Source organism: Echeneis naucrates, chromosome 2 (assembly GCF_900963305.1).
Source record: "Echeneis naucrates chromosome 2, fEcheNa1.1, whole genome shotgun sequence".
NCBI classification, from domain to species: domain Eukaryota; kingdom Metazoa; phylum Chordata; class Actinopteri; order Carangiformes; family Echeneidae; genus Echeneis; species Echeneis naucrates.
Window position 1 is genome coordinate 17586889 of NC_042512.1, and position 14266 is coordinate 17601154.

A 14266-nucleotide genomic window follows, 5' to 3' on the forward strand; every position below is an offset into this window, starting at 1 on the left:
TAAACGTAAAGGCAGTTTTGTATTACCAATGAGAACATACCAGACATCACAAAGCAAACAAGCAAAATGTATGAGCTAATTTGCTTTTTTAAACCAAAATATCACAAGTTAACTTGCATATTAAATGCCAAAACAAGGGCTTAGTTACGGAAAATAAATAGTATTTGTTCTTACTCTGGCTTTCAATGCATTCATCAGAGACACAGCAGCAGAGTTGCAGTCTGTCTACTCTTTCTATAAAACAGAAAATGCATGCTGCTACTGTTGTTTCTTCTCTGTTTGAATAGTAGATGTTGGTTGACCAATGAGCTGCCTGCAACATGATGGAAAGACTGAGCATTGAAAATCTGCCCATCTGCTGTACCAGTGTTTCACCTGGTCTCAATCCACCCACTACCTCTGAGTCATCCTTTTTTTCCTCCATTGCACTCTCCTGCCCACAGTGCAGATTCTCTGCAGATTCTCTGCATTTTTTTCTGCTCTCACTGTAAAAAAAAAATAAAAGTAAAACTGAAAAAAACCCCAACAGAAATCAGTGCTGCATAATCAATGCCATCCTCACATTTGGTGATTTTAAAACCAGCTGGACTCAAACTGCCTTACTGCTGCAGCAGTCATTGCTGCTGTGAGCACCTCTGCAGTGAAGCTGAAGACAGATCTTTGGCGAGTCAGGCAGGAGGCTTGCTGTGTGCTTGACCTTTTGCACTGGGCGCATTAATTATTGATACGTGGTTTCATCGTCATCAGAGACAGACTCAGGTAGTTCTGATCAAATTTTTACTCGGGGGATTAAGTTCTTGGCTTTGCCAAGCTGAATTCCTTCTCACATTTACAAATGTGCATTATTTTTTGAAAATCAGTAGTTTAATCCTAGTATTTTTTTCCTGGTAGGTGCAGAGATAACTAGTGTATGTCACAGTGTGATCTTTTTTATGTGGTCTGTTTTAAATGTAAAAATTCATAGTTGCTCAGGAAATGTGTTGACTGCTCCCTCATGCTTTTCATTGTCCTCTGATTATACAATGGACAAACTTAGGAAGACACAGGGCTCAAGATGCTCCACGATTCCCATCCAGACACCTGCCAGCTCACACACACACACACATCTACGGAGCTACAAACAGTTAGACAGACAGGCCCAGCTGCCTCCCAGGGGCCAGGCTTTATAAGACAGAGATCTTCTTAATTGGCTTCATCTAATGAGGCTACAGAAATGCAATCTTTAGGGGCCTTCCACCAGAAGGGGTTCCCTCCACCTTTTTGTCGAAATGACTATTGCTCTACGCCAAACAGGTGGTTGAGAACCGAGCCTAGCATGGCATGTTGGTACGTACGGATTAAATTATATTCACTGTTCACAGTAATGAGTATAAACTTCCCTGACAGTGATTGACATGAGCTGGTCTTCTAAAAACATGTTGGAGTGTGAACTCTTTCTTAGACATTGTTCTGACTCATCCTATTCAGGCTTGATGAGTGGCAATGACGGACTGAGCTGCAAAAGTGGAATTTACCACAATTTCATGGGACACTCCCAGTTTGCCGTTTGCCACAGTTTCTGCAGAACAGCACACATAATGAACAGGCAATCATATGATTATGGATAAGGACCAAATCAGTGAGCTGATCTGAAACGGCTGGTTACCCAAAACGATTTTGCTGTTGCAGGCAGTGTCATGTGGTTATAGCAGAGGACTTGTTCCAGTCTAACTTTCCTGAAAAACATCAGGCTTAATAGGCTCGAGTTTAGCTGCTCCAAATTGGAGTAATTTGATAGAGCTTGTCTGGATGAAAGTCTTGGAGTCAGTGTCAATGACTCCTGTATTAGTGACTGAACAGCTTAGCTGTATAGTTAGAGAGAAAGCTGGGTATTGTTGTCACTGTTTTCATACCAAAGGATGCTTTGCTAATTCAGATTTGATACTGGTTCTTAAATGATGCTCTTTTGAGACCTCAACTGTTCAGCTAAGCTCAGTATAATTTCCTACGTCAACAATAAGAGTCTCTATTAAAGGATATTTAGGTCTTTCTGGCATATTTGTGTGCATTAGAAATAAGAACAACTAGCTACATCATGATGTCACCTCTGAGAATGTGAATTGAAACTGTCAAAGCTTTTGAATAAATTTTTATACCCAAAATCATGGATGGAAACGTGTACTATTCTTGTATGGATAGTTCTGTAATACTACATCCAAACTGGCTGTGTTATTTCTGTCACACCCAGGGTGGCCATACCATAAAGGTCATCTTCAGGTCATGGAAGCATATCTGAGCCTCTGTGTGTGTTTGCACATGTGTGTGTTTGGGTCTACAGGGGTTTGGGTGGAGGCACATGCAAAGTTCATGGATGAAAGTGAGATGCCCAATTTCACACCCAGCAGATGCCTGCACCCGTGACCTACGGCGACAGGTGGGGACACTAATTGCCAACGAGTGCGTCACAAGAGTAGAGCTAACCCATGGTGGGTGATGGAATGAGCATGAGATGAGGGAGAGGAGGATGAGAGGGAAAGAGAAGTGGTACCAGTGGGTGACATTTGCTGTTGCACACCATTAAAACATCTCTGAAAGCATCAGGTTTAATGATTGTGTGGCTCAGGTGCTGAAACCATGGATAGCTGTTTTACCAAAAAAAAGGCATTTCATGGATGATATGTAAAGAGATGTTGACTGAAAATGTCGCTCGTTCTGTTCACATTTCCATAGCTCTGACTGGGATTAAGTTTGCCTATCACTCTCTTTTTGACTCATGTGCTCCACAGAGCGCTGGCTTGTCTTAGAGAAAACAGAAAAAAGCATTGGATGATAGTATGATCAATATATTTACCTGCATCAGACAGAAGATAAAACACACCCTGAAGCCCAAAGGCTGTTTAAGTCACTGTACCTTATTGATCTCATCTCTTTGACCAAAGGGCACTTATGACTTTAAACAGGTATAAACACTCATTCAGGCTACTCTACCTTATGAGGACCGTTTTCATCATCTCACTTTAGGCTTAGAGTTTCCTCAGCCCATGGGAGAAAACATCCTTAGAGGCCTCATCATCACAACCAACAAACAAGTCTGTCCAGGCGAAGGTGCACCCTATTCCCTTTTGCACGCATATAGCAAAATGAAATTGCACAAGCCTGTTGAAAAATGTATGTAACACTGTATCTGTGGTTGTCAGAGATTATCAGGTTTTCCATTATCCTGATTATTAGCATGTCATATTGATTTACACAGCATGCTGTGACATGTAAATAACTGATGTTGCTGTTTAAATTTGCATTGATGTATGGCATGTCTCTCTCGATACGCTTACAATGTTATGAATAACCAAGAGGCATTGTAGCTTTTAAATTCTTACTTACTAACTGAGCTCACCAGTTCTCTGTCGTTTAATTTTTTAAACCTGTACCTCTCAACTTTTTTGTCAGCAACCACAGCTTTAATCTCCAAACTGGAGAGTAAGCAGCCATACAACACCCCCCCCACCCCCATCCCCCATCCCCCTATCTGCTGAGTGTGTTAGAAAGAGGCTTTGATGAATAGATCAGCTCTCTCCCTTCCATCTCATTATCCTCCTTTATCTGTTTTATGGATTTACACAACTCCTCAACACGCTCTGACATGCGGTCGATAGTGTCAGAGGGGTAAAGGAGACGTAGGCTAGTCTTTTTATTTTCTCGCATTGTTTGCTGAACTCCTCTCATTAGCATTTGCAGTGGATGTGGGTTATTTTTGTCGCGCTGCAGAGTAGTGATGGCTTTGATCAGTCAAGAGTGATTGAAACTGAGGTGCCTCTTAACAAATGTAAAATTAGGAAATTAAAACAAGACCCACCAGCTTTCTCCTGTTTCCTCTTGGGGCTCTGACATAGTTTCTTTCAAACTAGGGCGTCAACATTGTGAAACCTATTTCTATGAAATCACTGTTGTGGCTACTTGAAGTTGGCTTTAGGATTGCTGTTATATCAATCTGAAGTCGACAAGATGTGTCATCTCAGCATAGAGGAATGACAGCTTGTTGAAAGCAGGCTAATGCCTCAGTCTTTTCGCCATGACTCACCTATCAACAGACTAAGAGGTGGCATTGTCAGGGCTGAGCCTTTCTTCGGGTCGTGTGTTTTTACAAGTGTGGGAAAGTGAGACATTTGCTTTACTTCACGTGTGCTTAATGCATGTAACATGGCTGTTTATAACTGTACCTGTCAGCTGCATTTGCATTTCTGTGTCCGTTGTTGGGTTTATGCGGATGTATGTGTGCGTCTGTGTGTGCGTGTGCAGATTAAAGGAGGGTGGGTCTCATGTCTCAGCAGGTCACAGATGATCAGATTAACTGAAGCAGGGTTTCAGGATTATCAGCAGGGACCTGGACTCTGTAGGTGCCCCACAGTAGTGTCACTGCAGTCACGCTTTGACCGTCTTCTCCCCTAAAACCATTTACATCAATGAAACAAAAACATCCAGTGTGTGACGTTCATGTCACCTGTGTGTTGATAATTATACTGGAGACTAATAACTAGCATGAATTATATATCATAGCTCTCTAAAAGGATATTGTCTATACCCTGCAGACAGTTTGGCACATTAGCACAGAAAATCGATTCCTGAACTTGGCCTTTACAAAGTCTCTCTACTGATTAAGGTGAACTTTGTTTTCCGAATTCTAAATATGATGTCCTCTAAAACAAAAATGGAGAAATTCATTGCTCATAATATTTATCTCTGGACAGTCATTTCTTGCATGGTGGCAGAGTGTTTGCTTTTGGAGGCTGTGGGGGAAAGATTCCTGCGATCTGAGTGTCCCGGATAAAAAAACAAGGGAAAAAACTATTTTATCTCACCTTTATCCCACTCTCACCCCGTCTGCATGTATCTTCCTAGCTCTCCTCCCTTCTCTCTCCTTGGGTAATCTCAGGCGTCTCAGAAGCACTACTACTCCTCCATCTGTGGGATTACAGCTGGTGAAACAAAGACACTTAATTACTACTAAGGCAACACAGTCTTGCGTGTGTGTATCTGTGTGCTACACATGAAAAAGGAAAGCAGACTATTGTTTCCAAATTACCTGGTTTCTGTCCATTGTATTCAGGGTATTTTTTGTTTGTATCCACTCACATTATTGATAATTTCTACTGTTGTCGAATAACCAGGCCAAATACGCCTGATCATAGCACAATCAGGGCTGAACAGAAGATGGGAAATAACGTACCTCCACACTCCTACATTTAAATTACTTGTCCTTACACAGTATCCGCCATTGATTCCTGTTCTCCATTACCAGCACACATGTAAGCAAAAAGGCTTTGGCTATCATTTCATAATGGATTTCCAGTGTTTCCTGGTGTCCTGGAGTCTCATGGCCTGAAACAGACCCATTAATCCAAACGGGTCCATTAGAGGCCAAAAAACAAAACAGGATCCTTAAGAGGGGGCATTCTCTGTGTTTGAGGATGAAGGAAGGCCCTGTCCATGTGCACCCATTGCCTCTACGATGCTGCTGGGTGCTGGGATCATTGGGTTTGCTTTTTTTTCCATCTGCTGAGCTCAGGAGTTGCTTTCCTGTCGGCATCTCATAGCTTGGGGTTTTCACCAAAGTGGTTTCCTTGTGACCTGTTAAAGGCTGAACCATAACCAGCTGTTAGTGCCCCTGGAAAAGAGATTATTTCAAAGTAAACTGAGAAAGGAGAGAAAGAACAAGAAACCCCATTCTTTTCAACAGGGACCTCCTTTGGAAAGGAAACGGGCTGTAAATTTAAGGTTAAAACGTAAATGTTAGGCTCACACACAGTGAAGGGGTAAAAGGAATAGGCAATTTTCTTGTTTCATCCCTTTGAAATATGGAGGTGCGGCATTACTTCCTGGAACTGATGATTGCAGGATCAGTTCCAGTCGGTGATGCAGGCCAAGAAATTCTCTTTGTATATTTATATCCACAAATGAATGAGTATCTGCAAAGAGAACACCCAAGGATGAGCATGTGCTGTACATTTTTCTCAACAGTGAAAATGACACAGCATAATGACAGGATGTAAATGCCACCCGGTAAAGACAGGGAAATAAGAGAGATATGAAGGAACATTGAAAAACAAGCAGAACGAGTGAGCGCCTGTCCACCCCCCTCCTTCAGCGGTCAGCAGGGATACAACAGGTTCTTCGGCTATGCTCTAAGGGGATTACACATATCACAGGCTTCATGTCAGAAAAATTAGTGTCAGTTTCTCACAGCGGCCCTCCTCCTCTGGAGCTGAGAAGGGCAATCGTCTAGGCCAAGAGAAGAGGACTTTGTTTCCACAGTGAAAAATACAGATGCTTTGCAAACCAAAATCAAGCACTTCAAACAAGACCCATTTTAAGTTGGAATGTAAAGGTTGTTTTATTTCTCACCATATTGAACTGCATTAGCTTTAAGATTTGGACCAGCAACACTTGTAGATGCAATCTCATTTTCCTGATCTAAAGGCTGCCACTGCCTCCAAAGGCGTAATGTTGCAGTCAGCACTCACAAATAGCTTCTGGATGGAGCAGTGCTGTTTCTGCACAGTTCAAGATGTTGTTTGCATGATCTCGCTCGCTGACTTTTATGTTTGCCAATACTGCCAGTCACACTGTCATTGATCAAGTCACTGTATGCGGGCTCACTTATGGAAAGCCCACACAGCTTCTCTGTTTTGCTGAAGGAAAGGGGTCTTGGTCGAGAAAGGCATGCACACACACACACACACAAACACACACACCCTAGATTTCCCAGATTTGGCAAGAGATATTTCATAGATATGGTTTTTTGGATTAAGGTGTTGATGTGGGAATGAAAAGCGTTTGCTCATGTCGAGTGTATCCATCTTACATAAGCACTGGAGCACTAGCCTCCCTATTAAGGGTGATTGGAACCACAGGGGTGTAATACAAAAGCACATTTCCAGTCAGCTTTACGAGGACATTTACAGCTCTTCTGTCGACTGCAGCCTATAGGCAGCCACTCTCTGTCTCTAGCAGGCCGGAGGATAGAGCGCCCATTGAGGGCAAAATGCAAATGTTACAGTGGTGAACGAAGGGGCCCACAACTGAAGCGCTATTCTGCTGAGGGGGTGGAAGACTGGCCCTCTGTGTCTGTGCCACCCACAGACACACAACGGTCATCACTCTGACCATTCAGTTGGGCTGATAAAGGAGGTGGGGGGTCGGGAAAAGGGTTTTTGCCACTGATGAAGCTGGCAGGGTAAATCCCAGGCATGGGATGCTTATGGGGGCCAGTTCCAGGACAGTTGTAGTTAAATAATTGATGCATTGGCTGTCTTGTTGCAATTGCAGTAGCAATTGTCAAAGGAATTACAGGAAAATGCTTTTGATTTGACTTCCAGACCAATCTTTATTGCCTTAATGGAAACATCATAGCTGTTGTGGAGCAATTGAAGTAAATAAATTAAACATTAGCAATGAATCAGGCACTCACAGGGCACAGCTGACTCACAGGATAGTCACATACTCCTTGTCCATCTGTGTCTCATTCATTCTTCCAATGACGTCTGTGGACAGTGGAAAGACATCCCAAAGCCAAAACTGAAAACACTATGTGATGAAAAGAAAATGAGAAAAAAAAAAATAAAAATACAAAACTCACTGTGAGTTTAAAATGTATATGGTCAAACAGGAGGTTTTCCCTTGAAGGGGTCTCTATCCTGTTTAGCCCTTCTTCTGCGTATTTGTGGGCCAAAGCTGGAGTGTTGTGGTTCTGTAGTTCTGTTATTTTTGGACAGGAGAAACGCGGCACCCTCCTCAGCAACCTGTCACTTTGTTTGGTTGAACTGGGTTTTTTGTGTTCTCTGTGTATTTACTGTGGTAAATGTTTGCCTTGTTTTTTCTCTCCCTTTGCTAAAGTTTGTCAGCTGAACATTGTGTGCCTGCGTCTGATTTAGAGCGTTATCAGTGAGACGTTGAAAATCCAAAATTTTCCTTTTGTTGGCAAAAAGGATTATAGATTTCATTATAGATTAATCTGTGGATATTTTTTTCAATTACTTTTGTTATTATTTAGTCCACAAATTTTACATCAGGTTTTTTTTATTGGCCAAATGACCATTTGATTAATCTGATAAACATCCCAAAATGCTGATATTTAACAGATTGCTGAAACAATTTATTGATTTCAAGAATTGATCCAAATTGACGAAAAGCAGCACAATGAAATTCAGATATCACCAATATCAACATCAAAAAAAATAAAAGAAGGCTGATCAAATGTGTAAGTAAGATTACTCTTGAATATATATTATAGAAATGGAAGACATTTTCAGAGAGGATAGATTTCTGCTTGTAATTAATGGGCTCTTATAACAAGAATTCAAAACAATTGAAAGAATTTCAGTGCGTGAGGTGAATGTAGTCCTAATCTAGCTCCTTTTATCCCTTTCCTTTCAGGATCAACCCCTGTGACGAACACATTTTTATTGACATCACTGCTATATAGAAACCTGGCAAACAATCACTGGTATCTTGTTGGTGATGGCCGCTGGGATTTGAAGAACGTGCCAGCAAAAGTGTCTCATTTAGAAGCTCTTGGACAGAGGACCTGTGTCAAGTGAAAACAACCGATAATTTTACTCTGATACGTCCTTCCCTGTTGTTCATTTTCCACTGCAACGCAAGGAGATAATTATCCAATCTGAATCAAAGCAGTTATTAGTGTATCCCAAAGCATGGATCATATTATTTCATACACACGAGGGCAACAGTGCAGGCTACAATGACAGGTTGCCATGTGAGCAACCTTACTTGAAAGGTATAATTTCACCGTGTAGCTATGGCTACACACCGGCGGCTGGTGCGTGAATCACAGAGGTGCCTTGGTGTTTTCAAAGATCCTTTTCATAGACGGCTGCTCGGTGGCTATGCCCGCAATGAATGGATTCATGCTCTGCTCTGAGTGGGTGGCTTAGACAGAGGCACGGTGCACTTGTTCTGCACGTGTGTGTGTCTTTTGGTGTGGGTGTTTGTGTGTTTGTGTGCGTCTGCCACTGTCTCAGAAGGATAGAGGTCTGAAACCAGATGATGGCACAGAAGTGTCATCAGCTATGCATGCTGCTTTTTAGCACTGTCATTGTCACGCCTTTGGACCACCCCACTGTGTAAACTGTGAACCATAAACACTCATCTTTTTTATGTGATGCTCTACTCCCTCCCACAAAGCTTACCTCATATTATGTGCTTTGAATCCACAACTGTGGCAGGAAAACATCTTGAGCTGTAGTCCGGGCCCTTCATTTACCATCATTAGTATTAATGATGCACTCCAAAGGTGCTGCAGCTGCTATGTATAGCCATCGCTACACAGTTCTTGCAGTTTGCCTTACAATGTTTTTTTAAACCAAGAGCTGCTCCTGCTATCAAGCAGATGTTAGATTTTCCCCTCTAATCAGAAAGGTGTGATGTGGCGGAAAGCGTTTTAAATGCTGTGCACAGTGCCATTAAATTAACACCCCCTTTTTTCTAGTTTCAATAAATGCCTCATTATTTGTGCGTGCAGGAGTGTAGATTTTTAATCAACATTGTTGCTCAGTGACAGCTGTGAATTCCTGGAATCTCTTTTCCACGATAGCATTATCGTAGACGATAGTCTTGGACTACCTGACCTCATCATCTAGTCTGAACTAAGCTGAAATTCTTCTAAATTAAATGATCTTCTGAGTTGTGTGAAATTTTAACACTTCAAAAGTGCATGACTATTTCATGTGTTCATCACAATTAGACACTGAGACTAACAGCACTGTGAGCTACTAAAAGATACTTTGTGCACAGAATGTGTGTGTTTGATGTGAGACTCAATAATAACTTCACAGAAAAAAAATTAAACAACCAAGCTCTGAAATGAACATCAGGTTGATGAGTTTCCTTTCTCACTGAATTTCTGAATTTAGTTTTAAATGCTATTTGCTTCACTCTTCTTTATTAGAAACGCCATTCGAGTTGTGATTGAAAAGGTTGGCCTTGGAACATTTTAACAAATCAAATCAAATGTTTAACCTTTGGCTATATTTGGGGCTGTTGCTTCACTTCACTCCCTGTGTCATTAATCTTTGAATTCTGATGAATGAAACTATGAATGTTGACATTGGGTACAATAGCTAGAAGAGGCTGTTTATGCCTGGAGTGAAAACCTACACTGAGGCAATATTTACATTGTGTGTCACAATTGGGTTGGTCTTGTTTGTCCTGCATCTACATTAAAGACATAAATGTACACAAAGCCTGTTCCAGAAACAGAACTTGTATTTCTCAGATTTCCCATTCCAAGTAATCTTGACGAGAACTCTGATACGATTTACTCAGATTTAAGGGATCTTTGTTTTGCAGAGTTTGTTATTATTAAGTGACATGCATGCACCATCAATCCCGATCAGAGATGTATCCTGTCTGATCAGGAGGGATTATAGATTTTATGACCATTCTTGTCATAACGGCAAGAATCTCAGTTCCAAACTTCTATTCACTCACAAGCTGTTAATATGATTAAATGCCGCATAGATTTTTTGTAACAGTTTTTAAATAGCAATGGAATTACCAGACAGCTCCAGCATAGGTACTTCATTTATGTGCTGATTCTACCTCCAAACTAGGCACGAAGGAAGACTGAAGACAAATCAAACTTAATTTATATGAAGGTGAGGCACAATACGGTGACACAGCGAGGAATGTCTCTCTGACAAAGTTTTACAGAAGAAAAGGGGGAGGTTTTGCTAGTCCTGCTCTTAGTACAACACCGTCTGTGGGTTATGAAACACACTCGCATTCTCGCACTTACCTCAAATGATTAGCAATTGCAAAAAGCATGTCACTTTAAGGCTACAGATGAAGTGAATGCAGCCCGGGAAGCAAAGTAATGGCTTTATTTTAAGTCTGCAAAAGTCCACTTGCGCGCAGCTTTATTTGTGTCTGCCTGAGTCTGTGATCTCTGTAGGGCACGATGGTGATGCTGTGCTTCCCTGCAGACTCAGTTTGGGATGCCGTCCAGAGCACAGCTTCAGCACCAGCTCCCTCTCACACACAGAATCACACTCACCCACACAGTTTCTTCTGCACACACACAGTTACACCAGCCTACGCATTCTCGCTCTCTAATGGACACAGATCCACAAGACACACACACACACAGACACATTTATACACACACTGTTGGTGGCAGTTTATAAAGCTCCACTTGGTTTTGACACCTCTGAGGTTTTTAGTTGTGGGGTTCAGCCCATGATTTCTCCTTTGGTCTGGATGGGTCATAAACAATATATGAAAGCATTTTTGTATATAAAAGCATGTATATGTGTGTGCATGTGTGCTTGTGTTAGTGTATGTGGGCGATGCCTGTTGTGATTGTGCGATTTAGTATGCATATGTGTGGGCAGGTGTGATTTTGTGCATGAGAACTGTGAAGCAGGGGGGATATGAGTGGCTTGCTGCGGCGTTAACAGCAGGGTGTGGAGGTCAGTCCTGTCTGACTCATGACTCTCACTATTAAAGAGCTGCTCCAGGGTCTCTGTGAACGTCAAACCTGCTATCTGATACTTGTGCTGCCAGCAAGGAAAAAATCTTAATTCATGTAATTCACGGATTTATTAATCCGAAAACAGCACAGTCTACACACCTGCCCATTTTGGCAGCTTTCAGTCATTTGAAAGAGTCATTGTACCCAACAGTGGTTTTGATGCTTCGTGGTGTGTCTTCAGTGCCCGCCAGAGGAAAATGATTGTCAAGTTTTATTACTTTATTCGTTGATAAAATCTGAAGATTATTTTCTATCGGTAGATTATTTACACAGTTTTATACCTTGATTAAAGGTTCTCCTCCGTGTGCCTGCCCACTGAACGTAGAAAAACAAAGCTCTCACTATGGCTACATAGAGTTGAACAGTTTGAGTAGCTACTTCAAATCCCCGTGGCTTGGTGAGTGACACTCTGGGCTTTCAAGCCTTTGTGTTAACAGAAATAATCCATATTATGCTTTTGTTCGTTTGCATCATAACCCATGGGATGTGTTCCAGTTACGTGCTTCCCCAGGAATAGCATCAGAATAAGAATTATGCTTTATTTTATAGATTTTTTTTCCCACTTAATGCTGTCTCAGCCCAAGCCCAGCATGGAATACTGACAAAGCCAAATATCATTTCTACCATAACTGTCACCATAACTGAGATACCAGTCCAAGACCGTTTCCTTTTTGATTACAGGTTAATCCTAAAATGAAAGCCAATCATATCATTAACATGCTCTCCTGATTTCAGATGCTTTGCTATTCTGGTTCATGGTCTGCTTGCTGAATCACTCCTGCATTCAGTCCAATATGATATCAGTCACTGGACCCACCAGACTGCTGCAGTATATGAGACATACGGTACATGGGTCTGTCTGATGACTTTTTGTCATTTGGTCTGATTGATTCACGACTCGAAATGTTACTTGTTCACAGGGCTTGAGTAATTGCACTCAGTCATAGCCAATTACTTGTGGACACTTGGCAGAGCTGTCATATTTCCTTAGGAGTGGAAATTAGAGAAATTATTACACCGCTAATCAGGCTACTGTGTAGTGGCATTTCTGTGTCATGGAGCTGAGGTTCGTTTGGGCGTCCTCATGCTAGACTGATAATGATTTCACTTCATCTATTTCTACATACATTCGCATTCACCAAGACGTGACATATCATGTCTTCTCGGTCTTGTATGTGATCCCATCTACCCTTCTGTGCTAACTCCTTTCACTCCGCTCTAACCACCCATCTTTTCCACTGCTCCTCTCCTCACCTTTATTTTCTGTCATCTTCACAGCTCCAGTCCTATTTCCCACTACTCTATTCTAGTCTCATCTTTATCATTCCTTCCTCACCTCTCCTCTCTTCCACCCATTCTGAACAACAGGCTCTGCAGTGAGGATCCATATTGGATTAGTGTTTTTACTATTAGCCCTTGGGTTGACAGTGTAATTGCTTTTATCCAACAGGCTCTCAGTAAGCATGACCTTTGCAACCCTGCATTTGCATATCCACAGAGAATTCTGGTTGAACTATCTGTCAGACAGAGATTAAGTCAAGATGGTTAGATAGCCAGAATCAGAACTAATTCTCAAGACTTGTTTACCAATACCGCGATCAATTCCATGCTGCCGCTGAAATCTGGCTTGTCAGCGTGTCCATAGTGCAGGCAGGTCCAGATGCTGATAAAGATCTCTCATAACAATGATCTATCTCAAATCTACCTGCTGCTCCCACAAGCACAAGCATTTCTGAATGTTTCACACTCTCCAAGTATGAATATGTATTCTGCCTTCAAGCACTTGGTGTTTTCAGCCTGTGTTAAAATGAATGCCCACATAACTGCCACATCCTCAGGCAGACATACAACCTGTTCATCGTCAGGCTTATTATGGAAAGATATCTGCTTTTCAGTTTGTTCTGTTGATCAGAGACTTCTGTGTTTCCAGACAAGATTGTTAATGAGTTTGTTTGTGTGTCTCTCTCTGTTTTTCTTGCTCAGGGCCGTTGCACACGAGAGAACTGCAAATACCTCCACCCACCTGCTCACCTGAAGACCCAGCTCGAGATCAACGGGCGAAATAACCTGATCCAACAGAAGACTGCAGCCGCCATGTTGGCTCAACAGATGCAGTTCATGATCCCCGGAACCACCATGCAACCTGTGGTTAGTGTTGGCTTTGCTGCTGTGGGAACTTTCTGGCAGTGCAATGTGACTCACTATAAAAGTAGAAATATTATGCTGCTTCCTTCCAAAAACTTTAGGCTTGTTCCTGTTGAAAACCAGTTTGATGCAGAGCTATATCAGTTTTCAGTGAATTCAACGTTTTCTATTCCTGCATATTAGATATTGTGTTTGCATATGTTCTGACCATAGAGTTACTAGAAAAGTTGATGCAAAACAGATGAAGGAACTCTTCAAGGCCAATATAATTTTCTTAGTGTCATGATCTATGCTCCCTTTTGAATTTATAAACAGGACGTGATTCACTACGAAAATGTGAAAAGTCTGACAGAGGACATTAATCCATGGTGCTGATGGATACTTCTTTTATCCAATCTCCTCAATCAGCCATTGGATATTCAGGATATTTGTTCCCACAGTTGTTGAAATGCCCTTGAGCGCGGCGAAAAATTACTCAAAGAGTTGCTTGGCAGTCAGCAGTAGACTGTGGTTGCACCAGTCGGCTGCCAGGTGTGAATGTGTTTAGCTGCATCAATGTAAGACTAGGTGGCGCTGAGAAAGAACATGCATGCTCAG

At 41.8% G+C, this 14266-nt stretch overlaps 1 protein-coding gene across 12 annotated transcripts in view; it reads left to right on the plus strand.

The window, feature by feature from the left end:
* The window catches only part of mbnl2 (muscleblind-like splicing regulator 2), a 46863-nt gene that overhangs the window by 15495 nt on the left and 17102 nt on the right, over positions 1-14266 (plus strand). For all 12 annotated transcript variants that reach the window (XM_029518229.1, XM_029518262.1, XM_029518203.1 and 9 more), the window contains exon 3: positions 13508-13672. In XM_029518229.1, coding sequence (XP_029374089.1) covers positions 13508-13672 — 165 coding nt within the window. The remainder of the gene's footprint in view (positions 1-13507; positions 13673-14266) is intronic.